Source organism: Dermacentor albipictus, chromosome 9 (genome assembly GCF_038994185.2).
Source record: "Dermacentor albipictus isolate Rhodes 1998 colony chromosome 9, USDA_Dalb.pri_finalv2, whole genome shotgun sequence".
Lineage (NCBI taxonomy): Eukaryota > Metazoa > Arthropoda > Arachnida > Ixodida > Ixodidae > Dermacentor > Dermacentor albipictus.
Genome location: NC_091829.1, coordinates 102,778,072 through 102,794,318, shown reverse-complemented (window position 1 = coordinate 102,794,318; position 16,247 = coordinate 102,778,072). Strand labels below are relative to the sequence as shown.

Sequence of the window (16,247 nt, the reverse complement as noted above, 5' to 3'; positions counted from 1 at the left end):
GCGTCCGTAGCGCTTCCTCTCTTCAGAGGATGCCGCTGTGATAATTATATTGAATAGCACATGCCTCTAGGTCCTTGTGGTTCAAGGGCTCTGGCGAGGCAGTAGTGCTGTAAGCAATTTAACATCTCGCATATTTTAAACAATGCATCATTCTTCTACGATGGATTTTAATGTTCATAGTAGCCGTCCTTAGTCATCGCCATAATTTTATAGCACGTAGATTTTACGCACTTTAGAGCGACTATATTTAGGCCACTTTACAGCCAAGTCACATCTTCCATAATACATCGTTAACACTAGCACTTGTCATGGCGCTCTTTGGCGAAACCTGGCCCTTGCGCCATAAATCACCACACATCATTATCAGTACACCGAGGCTTTTCTTACGTCACAATCCTGACCTCCTTCTTGAGCAGTTCGCCTTTTGTTACATTTGCGCATAGGAGAAAATTATCGGTGTCGTGTACAGTCAAGAAATAACCCTTACGAACATAGAGGCACTATTGGCCATCGCCATCCACTTGGTTTGCTACCATGTTAGCGTGACTAGTGCGGAGCATTCCTGAGGCGGACTACCATGTGGCAACAAGCGGCACTGATCTCGAAGCGATGGTAGAGGGTACTGCCGAGAGCAGGGCGCATTTAACAGGCTATGGTGAAAGCTGGCGCCGTGGTACTGCAAGAAAGGAAGGAAAGAAGGAAAAAAGCTTTGTTTAAAGCCACCACTAACGGACAGTAAAAAAGAGCGCATGCGCCGCTGACGCCCGTGTTTATGCGCCGAGCTCGATTGAAGCCAATAACTTTGAAAGGAGGGGGGTGTCTAAGAGAAATAAGGGAATGTAATGGCACTGTTATATAAGTTCACACTGTGTTCTATATCTGATATTCGCGGACTTTTGGGGCAGTGTGCTGGGGCTAGCCATGCGAAGTTGCTGAGTTTTAGGGAGTGAGGAGAGGATTAGGATGAACTTCACGAAGATGTGCTTGTTCCGTGTTCCGTGAAGGGTGTGGCTGGGATAAAATAACGCAGTTTTCGCTTACGTTCTTGTGATGTTCAGATATTTGCTGTTTGTACATGGTGGAGTCTTCCGCTGTCGTTGTATTGGCCAGGGAACCATGGGCGCCCTGTGGTTAACTTCGCGGGCACGTTGATGAAGCAACTCATTTCTCTCGATCCCAGCATGACCAGGTGCCCAACGCAGTGTCATTGTAATGTTCTGCTTGCGGTTACAGGGCTCTATTAGGTGGGTTTCCAGTAGTCTGCATTGCATGTTGGGAATGACTAGGCTGGAGCAGGTATAAATGACTAGGCTGGAGCTTAGTGAGTAGAGAAGCTTCTTGTATGACATATCGCCTGAATTTCAGAGTGGCTGCGTTGGGAGTGTTGGAAGCGGCCCAGCTGTTGGGGCAATCGGTGCTGTCTCCCAGGATTTATATTGTTACGTGTGGAAAGACACAGACAAAAATGCTATTTACACGCTAATTACAATGGAGCCAGGCAGCCAGGCTGACACTCGATCGTTCCAAGGTCACCGACCAACTTCTTCGTCGTTCTCGCGGTGGCTCGTTTCTTGAGCATCGCTCAATGATAGCCTAATATTACCTTACGGCGGCAAAAGTACCGTCACGGTGCTGTTAAATATCCAAGGCACGTGGAGAGTTGTAGGGCTTGAGTCGAGCAACGTGAACAATGTCACTGGTTGTCACAGCGGAGGACGTAGGGGGCGTGGCTAGAACGATTTCATAGGTGGCATCGGTCACTTTGCGTATCACGCGATATGGGCATGTGTAACAGGTAAGCAGTGTTTCACAAAGGCCGACTTTACGCGGTGGCGACCAAAGCAACACGAGGGCGCCGGGCACAAAATGGACATCACGGTGACGGAGGCCGTAGCGTTGTTTCTGCTTGTCTTGAGACACTTGTAGACGAGCGCGCGCCGGATGGCGAGCATGGTCAGCATGGGCGATTGCATCACGGGCATAATCGCTAGTTAAAGCTGTGGCGGACGGAAGCACAGTGTCCAGTGGTAGCGTCGGTTTGCGGCCGTACAAGAGGTAAAACGGGGAAAAGCCAGCAGTTTTGAGACGGGAAGAGTTGTATGCGAAGGTAATGTAATGTAGAGCCAGGTTCCAGTCAGGCTGACACTCGCACGTGCCAAGGGCACCGACCAACTTATTCATCGTAATAAAATATAGCATACGCGTACGACCCCATTTTAGAGCGTGTGGTGTCCGTCTATATCGTGATACATTTCCGGTCTCTGTGATGAAGTTTTGTTTGTGCTTGACGTCAACCAGACATGTAGGTGTGGCGCCATATTGGCTGGTATGTGTGGAAATGCAATGTTGCGTTGTGGCTGAGGGCTTTGGTTAACTAGTGTCAGCTGGACTGACGAGGACTATCTCTACTGGTATCAGGATGCTGCATCCTTGTTCCTTAGAAGACAAACACGCTACTTGTCTGTCTCGGTATTGTTTTGTTAGTTCGGTGAGAGTGGGAAAGGGGCCCGTCCGTGTGTTGAAGACGCTGATTTGAGGTGCATATTGGTAGACCTAGGACGGCCTTGTCAAGGATGTTGAGGGAAGATTTGAGTTTTCTAATTTGCGTTTATGTTAGCATTATGAACGCGGCGGTGTAGAGAGCTTTACTATAACACGAGTGCACTCATGTGTTGTGTTTCTTTCCTTTGTCTACGTCCGTTTTTTTTTTTGCTAATGATGCGTCGTATCAGGTACGTGAAATTTCGGTAATTTCTTTATATTCTGTAAAGCTAGAGTTTGCATTGATGTTGTGATTTATGATGACTCCGAGTATTCGGCCCCATGTCACCTTTGGTACCTGTGTTCCTGCAACGTATTCTGCGTGTGAGCCGTCACGGAGATCAGCACGCCATGACTGCGCTCGAGCGCATGCTGCTACGATCAAGCGCGATCATGGCGTGATTCGATCTAGCGAGACCGTGAGTGAGCAAACAAAACCTTTACATCCTATGACCACCAGGCCTCCATGGTTTGCGCTGACGTCATCCTAGCCGCCATGTTGTTCCCACCAGCACGGTGCGAAGCTTCGTCTGTTAGCGTCTACTGCGGTCGTTTTGCCGGTTCGGCCGTGTATCTGGCACAGAAGCCCGCATTCTGACAGCGTCTTTACGACATTGAAGCAGGCGGCGGGGGTATTCTGTGAGAGTCGACTAGGTGGACTGTCCACTTGGACCACTGCTGATTGGCTAGGGCTGCTCGTCTCCTCCTCTCTCGTACAGCTGCGTCCAATCAGCAGCGGCCTAAATGGACAGTCCACTAGGTGCACTCTTACAGAATACTCACCCCCCCCCCCCCCCGATCACTCTTGGGAGTCAATATGATGAACTGACGTCATTGCAGCCGCCATGCTGCAGGAACAGCACAGTGTGGTAAGTTGTAATCATGCCGTCACGTACGAGCTGTCTGCACAACTTCGCTGTCTTGGGGATGAATACACATCATGTGTCAGATTAGAACTCATTTGTGACGTATCTTGGCCTGTTTACAATTCTTTGTATTTTTTTGTCTACTCACCCATCTAATTTGTATGGCGTTGAGGAGGAAATAAATTTCATTTCCCCTGTCCCCTTGCCACGCAGTGGCAGTCGCAGATCAGCTACTGCTTCCAGCTCGGAGGCCTACTGGACAGGCTGAACGCGTACGAGTACCTGTACCTGGTCGGCCGACTGCGAGGCATCCCTGAAAGCGAATTGAAGCCCATGGTGGACAGCGTCATATCGGTCGTTGACCTCGACGAGCACGCCTCGAAGGAGTGCGGCGTGTACAGGTTGGCGGGCGCCGATTTAATTTATGTAGCCAGCATTCTTACAATCAGGCGTGTGCGAGTACTAATCTTCAAAAAAGAATTGAATGTGAATCGAATGGTGCCGAGACGAGTACAATCGAATACTGGTCGAACTGTTTTGTGGTAGCAGAAGACGGTTCTTCCTATAAATATAGAACGATACTCACGTCCTAGTATTCGCTAGATTAGTGTGTTTCTGTAACGAAGCTTTATTTAATACGCGTGTGGAACATTAGGTTTAAATGACAGTTTGCTCGCGTAGACGACAATTTCCGCAGATCACAAAATACATAGCTTTGCACTTTTTAGGCACATAGCATGCCCGCGTGAACAAATCGTATCGCATTTCTGCGCCAATATTCCCTTTTGTTGTAGGAAGTTAGCGTTTTGAAATCAAAAACTACTCGAATACAGTGCTATTTAGAATAGTGACTATTCACTATTGACAAGTAGGGCACATTTTATTTCTTCAAAAGGTTGGACTGTTGGCACTGACATCGAGAATTTGTTGCGTCCTATTATTATGAACGATCGGATAGCGAAATTCGTGAAAGAGTAGAAAATATTTTATAATTTATCAGCCAAGTGCCAGACAGCGGTTGCGTTCTGCCTTATCGCCAGAAGTGATGTTTCACTTCGCGAACGCGGGTGACCCGCAAGCGTATGGGTGCTGTGGCACACGCGATGCTATCGGTCATTGGTGCGCCTTGACGCCTATACGGTCAGCATCACAAATTGTGTTCAATACAGGGCTGGCGCAGCCGCGACAGAAGCAGCAGCCGCCGCAGTAGAACGCCCCCGTTGTAAACATTCACGGCGGACACCGGCTGTCAAAACAGTGGTGTTGTGGAATCGTGGCAGCAGCAGCGAGCGAGGTGACCTTAGTGCTTCTATCGCTTCAACGCAAACACATCGGTGAGAACACAGCACACGCAAAGCTACGGGCCGTAGACATGTGCTTCCAAAGCAGATCGTTTTAGACATAAAGCGCCCGTGACCGTGAATGGCCGAAGTACAACGCCCTCGGTTCCTTCAACCCGGTGTCACAGCGCAATGCTCGCGACGGAATACGCCGCGATTCCTCCCAGCGCGCCCGCGAGATATTGCCGCCACCTTCGCCTCACTATCGCACGCTTTCACTCCAACACACAGTGTACGGCACGCGAGGACGACGTTACCACGAGACAAACCCACCACGTATGCAACGAAAAGAAAACCACTATAACTGCCAGAGGAGGTCTACCCAGCGCGCATCCCCTACCTTCCACTTGGCCTCGTTTCTCCATCTGTACTTCGCTGAACGTTACCTGCACGTTTCTCTAGGTGGCGGTACTTTACCATGAGCTTAGCGCGCTCCTTTGTACTACCCAGGCGCGTGATTTTCTTGACTTCCTCGTGCTTTCGCCGTTCGTTTCCTTTGTTTCAGAAAAACACCGTCGATTTGAAAAGCTGGCCAGTTAAGCTTGCGTGTAAAAATAAAGCTTAAGTGAGCGGATTAGAAAACCAGGCAAGCTTGGGTCGTTTCGCGACTAATAACAAACAATGCACTGAAATAATAGGACGCTTAAGCTTCGCCTTCAAGAGTGGAACGCAACAGCGTTGCCATCGACCCGGAAAAGGGTGTAAGACAATGCGCTACGGCGCAGCGATCAGTTACGAGGCGCCCTGAATCGGACTTTGCACCCACCAATCACGCGGTGAGCGCCGACCAACGCAGCGTTCGGCGCGGCAACGAAACGTGTGCCTGAGCAAACGGAACGAACCAAACAACTCGGTGTATCGGAGGGAGAAACGATCTACGCGAGCCAAACGTCATCATCGGCACGGACAGCCGGGCCGCGACGCGCCTCGCACCGATCCCCACAAGACCCCAATACGCTGAAACGAGAGCAAGGCGAGAAACGGGTGAGTGGCGCGCCACCTTTCGGGGCAGCGCCGTACATTAGGAGGAGGGGGTCTTCTGTGTTTGCCGCAAGAAGGCTCTGCGTATGCGGCTAGCGCAGAAGAAATGGCGCGGAAACGTACTTCACTACGCGTTTAAGTGCGACTTCTGTAATTTACACGCTCATACCGATATACGCCGCAGTACAACTTTCTACGTCTCGTTTTTAAGGCAACACCGCATTCACTACAGGCGCTTTTGTCCCGCTTTGAACCAACGAACTCATGGCTGGGTGGTAGCGTCTCCGTCTCACACTCAGAAGACCCTGGTTCTATTCCCACCCAGCCAATCTTGCAAGTTGTTTTTTTATTAATTGCTTTCCGTGATTTTTCGCTCACGGCCAACGCCGACGACACCGACTTTTCTGCGACACGAGCTCCTTAACGCTGTCGCGTGAAAACGAAGACAAGGAAGGCGCACATAGCGCTTGTATTTGTGTGTATGCCTTCGTTCGTCTTCATTTTCTGTACCCTGTTTGTTATTAGCCATAAAAGCTTGTTTAAAATATTTGACGGATGCGGTGCCGCGTTGAAATGAAATTTGGGCCAATTGGGGAGCCTGTAAATTAGAAACATCACAAAAAGTTTGGAAACTCATGGTGGTTCTGCCAGAACACTGACAAATAGAGGCGGCATCGCGGTACCAGGACACATTTTATATTGCGTCGTACAGCGCGAATCCGGGCCAAGGGGCACAAGAAAAGCGACGACATGCGCTTTCTTGCGTCCCTTGTCCCTAATTCACGCTGTACCACACAATCTAAAATGAACATGGATATATAGCGCTCAGTTTTAAACAGACGATATTAAGGAAGAACAGGACGATGACGGACGTAGCGCAAACTACCAACCTACAACTTGGTTGGTAGGTTGGTTGGTGCTTGGTTGGTCTATCAACGTCCTGTTCTTCCTTAATATCTTCTGTGTAAAACTGAGCGCAAAATAACCATTAGCATTCACCAACTGGCTCCCTTTATTGCTTTACTAAATCTAATATGAAAAACCAACTAGCTCCAATCTTAACCCATGTAAGTTACAAGGAGGCAGTTGAAAAGGCATAAACACGGTGCAGTGGTTCACCTGTTATTTCGGGCGTGGACCCAGCACTTAGCCACAAGGTTAGCGTACATGGTGCACCTCAAGAATGGCGGTAGCATAGAGGCAGAAAGAGCACATGACTCTGTGCCTAATGAGCAAAGTACAATACGGCAGCATTGTAAATCGTTCCAAGTGGATGCAAACACAGTGACATAGTCTGAATAATTATTTCCGTTGCTGAAGTTGACAAAAAAATATCTGTAATCTGTCCAATACGGAGGAATCCTTATTGACTAATTTGAAATTGTTAAGCAGAAGTAGGGAAATTCTCTCATTAGCTCAGAATAACCAATAACAATTTTATCAATACCCAGCTTAGCCATGCACACGCACACTGCTTCTGAGGTAGGTGAGCACATCACCCCCTCTGTAAATACGCGAGTGAACCCGGTGCCCCTTAAAAGGGCCCCCAACATCACCTCCGCCTCTACACTTTTTCAGTAATGCATAGTGGTTGGTGCCGCTCTACTCAATGGCAGTCTTGCAATCGGCAATATTCCCAATGTAACAATGCGATTGCTCTCCATTCCGAGCCCATTGTGGTTCATTAGTGGCTATGGTATTGGGCTGCTAAATGCACGTGGTCGCGGGATCGAACCCCTGCCACAGCGGCCACAATTTCGATAGAGGTGAAATGCGAAAACACCTGTGTGCTTAGCTTTAGGTGCACGTTAAAGAACCCCAGGTGGTCGAAATTTCCGGAGTCCTCCACTACGGCGTGCCTCATAATCAGAAAGTGGTTCTGGCACGTAAAACCCCATAATTTACGTAAATGTTTTTCTCCATTCCCCAGCGGAGGCAACCGCCGAAAATTGTCCATCGGAGCCGCTCTGCTGGGACTGCAGCCATTCGTGTTTCTGGACGAGCCGTACGCGGGGGTGGACGTCGTGTCCAGAAACAAGATCTTCCGAGCCATCGCGGAGATCAAGAAATGCGCGCAGACTACCTTCGTACTTACGTCACACAAGTGAGTGCTGCCGAGGTGCAAAGTTATCACGCAACGAAGCCAATGGGAAAATGACTATTCGAGCGAGGAGCAACCGAGTACTCGATTTGTTAAGTAACAGCCAAATGAAGTCAGTGCAGAATGAAGCTGAGGTGTGAGCACAGGGGAAACTGTTTTTCGAACCTCTTCTGATCGAGTGATTTCTGCAACCATCATTATGTCTAGCACGAGATATGCGACATTGAGAGGAAAAACACAAGCCTGTTTTTCATAATGTGAGTGTCAAAAATTTTGATTTCATAATTTGTTTACTTTAATGTGGACGGTTAATATGACTCTTCCTGAAGCTTCACAAGTGTTCAGTGTCGCATTATCCTGACGTTTGCAAACTGCATTTTGTTTTTGGAGCGTGCTGCTCAGTGTATATAAATCATGGTATCTCTAAACTGGTAGGGAGATTTTCATAGAAGCCTACATGTTCAGAAAATGTCGGCCTGTCACACCGGTTGCCATAAGTTTGCTGGGAGGGTTCAGTATGCTGGTTAGCTTTTGTCAACAAAATAAGACAGAAAGACGTGTGACTTCAAAGCTTGAAGTGGCAGCGGTATCGTGATTATAAGCTGCTTGGGGCAAATGTTTAAATTCATCTAGGGTTCACCACTTTGGCTGCTACGCGAACAGTTATTTAGCTTGTTTGATGTTGCAGCTGATTTCACCTTACGTGCAAGTGTGCTTTGAAACATATGAAGGTTTTGTGTCCTAAGGGGAACATAACTAGGCGTTTAATGACGGCAGTCACATCCATTAGGAACGTGAACGATTAGGGTGGGTTTGAATGACACCGACAGAGGGACTTGAAAACTGATTTCACTTTTATTTGTGCGCGCACCCAGTGTGCATGAACTAATGAAGAAAATAAGCTTCAATTGACAGTAACTAGTACGGCCAAAACATAGTCACAATATTGGATTGTATGCAATACCTAGCACTCACCATTCTGCTCTGCAACAACTTGTAATTATAGCTAAGAGTTATCAGTCGAGACATCCTTGCGCTTTTATTATTATTACTTTATTACTTTATTATTACTTTATTATTACTAAAAAATAATTAACCTGCCTATTTTGCTGCCTGGAACTCTGAGTGCACTCCCTTTCTTGCCACCTTCACACTGGAGCATTCGGCGTATTGAACAACCGGAAGGTTCCTGCTGCCGAAATCCCGGGTGGTTCACGTTGCTTTCCCGCCGCGTCGTCAGAGCTCAACAACCAAGGGTGCGCGATACTCACGGAGGACGGAACTGAGGAGAGGCCCTACCAAGTCTCCGCACTAGAAGAGTAGTGTGGAGAAGGTCACGTGGTATTTTTTGTTGTATCGGCCATCTTGCGGGGCACAATGGTGGTTTGTTAACGATGGCTTAGACTCATGTGTGTGCTTCTCCGTAGATCTCGTACCATGGTAAAGTCACCGTATGTCTAAGTTTGGGTTAGTCCCCGTGGATTGTGCAGCCTGTTAGCTAGACCGTGCTTCGCCGGCTGTTCTTCTGGCCAGGTGACATTCGAAGAAGCAAAAAGCGTGAAACGAGCGCGCATACAACGCTGTGCACCACATACCGCACTACTGTCGAGGGACGATGTGGGAGTGTTCTTGCTGTCTTCGGTGGATACAGTGCTAACGTGCCATCACGGACTGAAACCGCTGTGCTTCAAAACGTACGATAAATGACTTGCAGGTCAGTGACAGTTGTGCAGCGTTCCCGCTTTTGACAGCTGGCGATGCACTCGTGGCATGCAAAACTGATCGAGAAGCAGCTGTTGTAAGCAATAAAGGCGCTAACCCTGCTTACCGCATACATCAATATGCCATATAGTGGCAGTGAACAGAACGTAGGTGGACGCGCTGTAAGGGTGAACAAGACTCGACAGAAAACTACGTCTGCGCGCACATAAAACGGCCCATGGTCGATCGCGCGTAGCGAGCCCTATTTACGCACTCATTTACGTGTATATTTTACTAGTATATTAGTATTAGTATATTAGTATTAGTATATTAGTATATTAGTATATTAGTATTAGTAGTATATTAGTATACTAGTATTTTACTAGTACATACTAGTATATTTTACTAGTATTTTTACATTTACAAGCACTCATTTACGTGTATATACTGTTGGCCACTGCGCGCGAGCTACAACAGATTTTATCGGGCGCTCCAGGCGCATTTTTTGCCGTTGCCCTTGCCCTAATTCACCACATTAAGTCCAAGGGCGATGACACTATCGCCGCGCGCCGTATGCTGTATGCCGGAGTCAAACCACGCGAGGGAAGCCGATGATCTCGGCTGAATCTGGTGCACGCAAAGGAAGAAAGCGGAGCGCAAACGCACTGTTTGCTCTGAGTACCTCCTGTAAGCATGCTATTCACAGCGTGCTTACAGGAGGTATTCAGAGCCCTGGATTGGGAAGAATTTGGGATAAACGTTAACCGAGAATACCTTAGTAACTTTCCATTCGCTGATGATATTGACTTGCTTAGTAACTCAGGGGACCAATTCCAATGCATGCTCACTGACCTGGAGAGGCAAAGCAGAAGAGTGGGTCTAAAAATTAATCTGCAGAAAACTTAAGTAATGTTTAACAGTCTAGGAAGAGAACAGCAATTTACAATAGGTAGCGAGGCACTGGAAGTGAAAAGGGAATACATTTACTTAGGCAAGGTAGTGACAGCGGATCCGAATCATGGGACTGAAATAATCAGAAGAATAAGAATGGGCTGGGGTGCGTTTGGCAGGCATTCTCAGATCACGAACAGCAGGTTGCCATTATCCCTCCAGAGAAAAGTGTATAACAGCTGCATCTTACCAGTAGTCACAAACAAGGCAGAAACCTCAAGGCTTACGAAAAGGGTTCTACTTAAATTGCGGACGACGCAACGAGCTATGTAAAGAAGAATGATGGGTGTAATGTTAAGAGATAAGAAAAGAGCAGATTGGGTGAGCAAACAAACGCGAGTTAATGACATCGTAGTCGAAATCAAGAAAAGGAAATGGGCTTGGGCAGGACATGTAATGAGGAGGGAAGATAAACGATGGTCATTAAGGGTTACGGTCTGGATTCCAAGGGAAGGGAAGGGAAGCGTAGCACGGGGCGGCGGAAGAGTTTAAGTTTGCAGGGACAACACGGCCACGATTAGACGATTAGTGCATGACTGGGATAGTTGGAGAAGTATGGGAGAGGTCTTTGCCCTGCAATGGGCGTAACCAGGCTGATGATGATGAAACGCACTGTCTTCTGTCGGGTGAACGGCTGTGGGTAGATGGAAGGGAGGGGGGATGGCATGGTGGGTTGGCAGCAACTGCGCATTTCGCGTCCGGGCGCAACGAGAACTGAAGATCGCGGCTACCTCCAGCACGATATATGGAGGAAAACGGGGAGACAGCGCGGCTTCCGCTCTGCGAACAAGTGCGTACTTTGAACAGCACCACTCAGAATTATGATTCAATAAAGTCCTTCTCGCGTGGTCGCGTGCGTCGTGTCTTGGAGGTGATCTGCAGACGGCTCACACCTTTGTGCACGCAGTTGTCTCGCCGCTCTTGCGTCGAAGCGATAGACCGCACGAAGGTCACTTCGCTCGCTGCTGCTGCCGCGCTAGCTCGTAATGGTGCTTTAACAAGGAGTGTCCGCACTCATCCAATGGAATGTGTTCATGTTTGCTTGTGCGCGCCGACACCATGCTTGCTAATTCAGTGATGTAATGTTTCCAAGATTTCAGGAGAACGGGTTTATAGACTAGTATCCTGATTTCGTAAAGCTGCCTACTAATTTGCTATCACAATCGATGCTTCGCCTTTCGGGCGAAAGTGCGTCTTTTTTTGTTTCGTGAAGCTTCACTTACCGTGAGAAGAATGCGCCTCAAGACGCAGTCATGCATCTAACCGCGTTCTCTCGTCGGCGAGTGCTGTAACTCGTCATATCGCTGCGTTGTGCTACCACCTGGAACTTGTTCAATAATCCGAAACAATGCCTCAAGGCACGACTTACACGTGTGCTTGTTAACCTAAACTACTGATGGGCTAGTCATAGGTCGATGGATTATGATGTGCGTGCGTAAAGTGTGCTGCCGGTCATCGTCTGCGTATTCTCGTAGCACAGTGAGAGTGCGTAGATTTATTTTCACAAAAGGCGCCAAAAGTAGCAGGGACCGGCCTCGTCGTATAATTTGCGAAGTTCACTGTCAACTTCTTCCAACGCTAGATCACAATGCTCTGCCGACATGACGATAGTACTTCGTGATTGGATTCGTTGATGGAATGGCGCGCATGTCCGCGTGGCGCGCATGTCCGCATAGCCTAAGCGGCACCACGGCGAAGGCGAAAATTTTAAATAAGAGGAGAGAAAGTGCCCCGACAAAATGACGGAGTAAAGCGAACTTCAGGCATTACCATAGATGAAGGAAAAAATGCGGAGAAACCCTGATGTCATTGTTTGTGAAACTGAGTGACGCCGGAAGTGGCGCTACTCCGCATTCTTGTGGGCGCAGATTCTGCTCTCTTGTTTACATTTCTCGCTTCCAGCGCACAACCACGCCGGGCTTCGTGGATGTGTGAGCGCCGTAGAGATCCGAAAAACAGATCCAATCATAATACCATTGCATAAGTCATGCCGTCGTAGTACCGTGCTCCAGCGTTGAATGGAGTTCATAGACAACTCCGCATGTTTGACTGTGAGGCTTCCCCCCCTTCGCCACCACTACTTCTGCCAGCTTCTCTGAAGATAAATATGTGCACTCTCATTTCGCTGCGAGAATGCACAGGGGATTCGCGGCAGCAGACTTTACGCACATCGCGAGGTATGACTAGCCCTTCTGCACTTTATGAGAACAAACACGCATGCTAGTAGTGATGCTATAGGAAATGTTTTCCTTTATTGAATGTGTTTTCGGCGGCCCGCACCACGGAGGTGTGACGAGTGGCAGCGTGCTGCCGAAGAGGCCAGCAGAAGAGAAAGTCGTCATGCGTTTACACCCAGTGATAGCAGCCTGAGGTGTATTGTTTTCACGGTAAGTGAAGCTTCAATGGAAACAGAGTTCTGGGGTAAGCTCCGCACGTTGCCGAACAATAGTCGCATATGCGTGTGCCTAGCGCGTTGACCGGGCCTTCGTGCGACCATCAACTTTCCGCTATCAACCTTGTTCACTTTTGCACGACATCCGCCAACCATCACTTCCCTGCGTTCCACGAAAACACAGATATCTAGCCAAGGAAGCTTCGACCCTTAATTACTCACAGCAGCCACTTCTTTACCGCCTAATCACAGGGCTGTCTTACGTGCCACAAATGCATCGACAGCTGTCGAAAGCAGGAGCACTATCCAGTTGTCACTGATTTGTAAGGCGTTTGTCGTACGTATTCTGAAGTACACCAGCATCAGTCTATGATGAATCCCCCGAAGACTGCAAATAGATTCCCAAATCGTCAAGCGTCCGTGGCGTAGTGCGTGGTGTACGAAGTTGTATGCACGCTGTTTTCACGCTTTTTTACATTTTTTCAGTCCCATCCGGCGACAACATAGCCGAACAAAACACGCAGACACACGCGATCCTGTAGAGATACAACCTTCACTACGGCATGAGACCTACGGGGCAGCGCACGCATGGGCATACAGCACATTAATAAAACTGCCATTGCGCCCTAAAAGCGTGGTTGCTACAGTAATAAATACAACGTGACTTCCTTCACGCTCTTCTCGTACTTCGTGGAGAGGGTAGGGTCTCTGCTCCACTTTTGATTTCGTAAGCACTTCTTTGCCTACCCAACGAGATAACCTGTCCGCCCGTTTCTCACGTAACCTGAGTCGATATGATGAAAGGAATGTCTAAAACAAAGTATAATCCAAAGGACTGACGTTGGACCTGGTGAGTTTCAAGTTCACGACGCGACGCCCAGAAGACGGATACCTTGATTACTGGGCTAAAACCCTGCACTTGCACTAGGGGAATATGTCTGAACCATATGATTTTGTTGTACCGGGAGTACAAAAACCTTACATTAACATTTGACTTCATGAACACCGGTTACGCGCAAGCATATAGGTGCTATTACCATTTTGTGCATTGCGCGAAGAATGTTTTAATATGGGCGCCACAAACATGCACAGCGAGCACTGCGGCGTCGAAGCACATACGGAAATGGCGCGAACGTGGTCGTGGATGATACATTTATCTCGACGGTGTAATGCCTTGTATATCACAGAGAGCATGGCTACTTTATTCTTCACCACCAGGTGCCTTCCTCTTCCGGCGCTTTTTTCCTCGCGGTGACACACGTATTAGAGACAGAATGGGGTTGGGAAAAGGAAGGGGCGCTATTTTCGGCAGCCCTTTAGAGAGTTTACAAAGAAGGCGCCAAATAAAACAACAGATGAAGGGTGGAGACACGAGACAATCACGTAGGCGCCAGGTAGGTATTTTATTTGGCGCCTTCTTTGTAATCATGTATAACCAACTAGCCCATAGGCACGTGCTCAGTGCCTTTAGACAGCGTGACTCAGCGCCTTAGGGAAGGGGAGGGGGCTATGAAGAAGAAAGAAACGGGAACGTCGAGGCAATTACACAGCCCTTGGTTGTCAGCGTTTTCCAGGCGGCGCATTTCCAATTTGCACGCCAGGCCTGTGTCTTCCAGAAACGTGACAAGGTGCCTGAAGGCGGAGCCGTGGTGCCGGCCGCGAAACAACCGCTGCCATACGGAGACCGCAGGGAGCCCCAGGCCCCGGAATGACGCGTAGAGTGTACGCTCTCTGTTTAAAGAATGTGGGGCAGAAACGAAGTAGGTAGTCCATGGTTTCGCCCTCGCCGCGCTTGGAGCAGGCCGGGGATGGAGTCAGGCATTTGATTTACCTCCAGGATGCCGTCCAGGAGGAACCGATCCATAGGCGCAGCAGGAGAGACCACTCCTGCCTTGCGAGGCCGCGAACAGCAAGTGGACGGGAAGGGCGACTGCTGGCGGAGCGCCAATCAGGGTGGATCGCCGTAAGGTGCCGCGGCGACGTGTACCTTCCATAATCGAATATAGCTACAGCGGGGCCGACTGGAACAGCGGCATGGTGTGCTGCCTTTTCCAGCGTGTCAGCTTCTTCGCTGTCTTGGACGTCGACGTGAGAAGTCACCCACTCTAGCGACACCTTCAAGCCACTGGAAATAAGAGTACGAAGCTTTTCCGCCATGAGGGCAACGCCAAGGTCGGCGGTGTTCGGTCGACAAAGAGCCAGGAGCGCCATTTGCGACTCGAAGATGATCAAAACCGGAGAATCTGGGGTGTCCTCTACTAGCAGGTTTGCAGCCAGTCGGAAGACTGCAGCACCAGAAGCAGTCGAGCTTGCCGCGAAAGGCAGCCGGCACACTCCCGAGCGCCAAAGGGAAGGTATCACGCAGGAGGCTGCATGGACCGGAGTCTGCAAGGACGGAGCCGGCTGTGTAGATGTTCGTCGAGCTGGTCCTTCATCAGAAATATCGAAGCCTTGTACAAGGCACGGGATGGGAACAACCTTTTCGAGAGGCCATCCAGAATAGCACAAACCCACAGTGGCTGATGGTGCCGAGGAGGTGGTGGAATAGCTAGCGGAGGAGGATGACCGACAACGTACTCGTGCATCTCGCAACACCTGCCCATGCGCGAGAGACGTCGCCATCGCAACCTTGAGAGCAAAACCATGCCAATGGGGGCAGGATGTAGCCGGAGAATGTAATGGAGGCTACGCTGTAGCAGCAGCAAGGACAGCTACCAAGAGTTTGCCTCAGCTAGAATGGCAGCATGGCAGTGATGCGCGAGGTCCTTGGCGAGCAAAGAATCATCCGGATGGTTTTACAGTGCTGGAGCTGCAGGCGGTGAACGAGTGCACGTGGTGCGACCACGAGCGGAGCACATAAACAAGCTTGGACATAGCCATTGCGGCGTACAAATGGATACCCTAGTGTTTCGTGCATGCTGTGCAGCGGAACGGGCAATGGCGAACCGCTTTTTGCACTTTTAGCATTTGGTGAAGAACGCCTGGGCCACTTGCACTCAATCAGAGTAGGTGTTCTAACTGCAGGCCCAAGTAGCTGACGGCCCGTTTCCATCATATGTGGCTGCCACCAAGGGCCAGCCGGACTGCTCGATTGCTCGGCGACGTATGACCGCGCTGGGGTAGACGAGGAGTGCCTTTGTCTTCGTTAACGATACGGAGAAGCCCACTGTATAGAAGTAGAAAACAGAAACAACTTCCTCCAGGATTCGCTGCCGACAGAACCGAATCGAATGGCTGGAGGGCTTCTAGCGGTACCCCCCGTCCATGGAGCTGCATAATCGACATACACGGAGATGAAGCGCGATTCCTGAAGTCCACTGGGACGGCGGAAGGGCTACATCGCAAGGCCAAGCTTAAAAGAAAGGGGCTCAGGA

At 49.3% G+C, this 16,247-nt stretch overlaps 1 protein-coding gene across 2 annotated transcripts in view; it reads left to right on the top strand.

Annotated features, from left to right (window-relative positions):
* The window catches only part of LOC135896813 (phospholipid-transporting ATPase ABCA3-like), a 335,034-nt gene that overhangs the window by 293,606 nt on the left and 25,181 nt on the right, over nucleotides 1–16,247 (top strand). For both annotated transcript variants that reach the window (XM_070525172.1, XM_070525173.1), the window contains exons 21-22: nucleotides 3,621–3,808; nucleotides 7,659–7,832. In XM_070525172.1, the coding sequence (XP_070381273.1) occupies nucleotides 3,621–3,808; nucleotides 7,659–7,832 (362 nt within the window). The remainder of the gene's footprint in view (nucleotides 1–3,620; nucleotides 3,809–7,658; nucleotides 7,833–16,247) is intronic.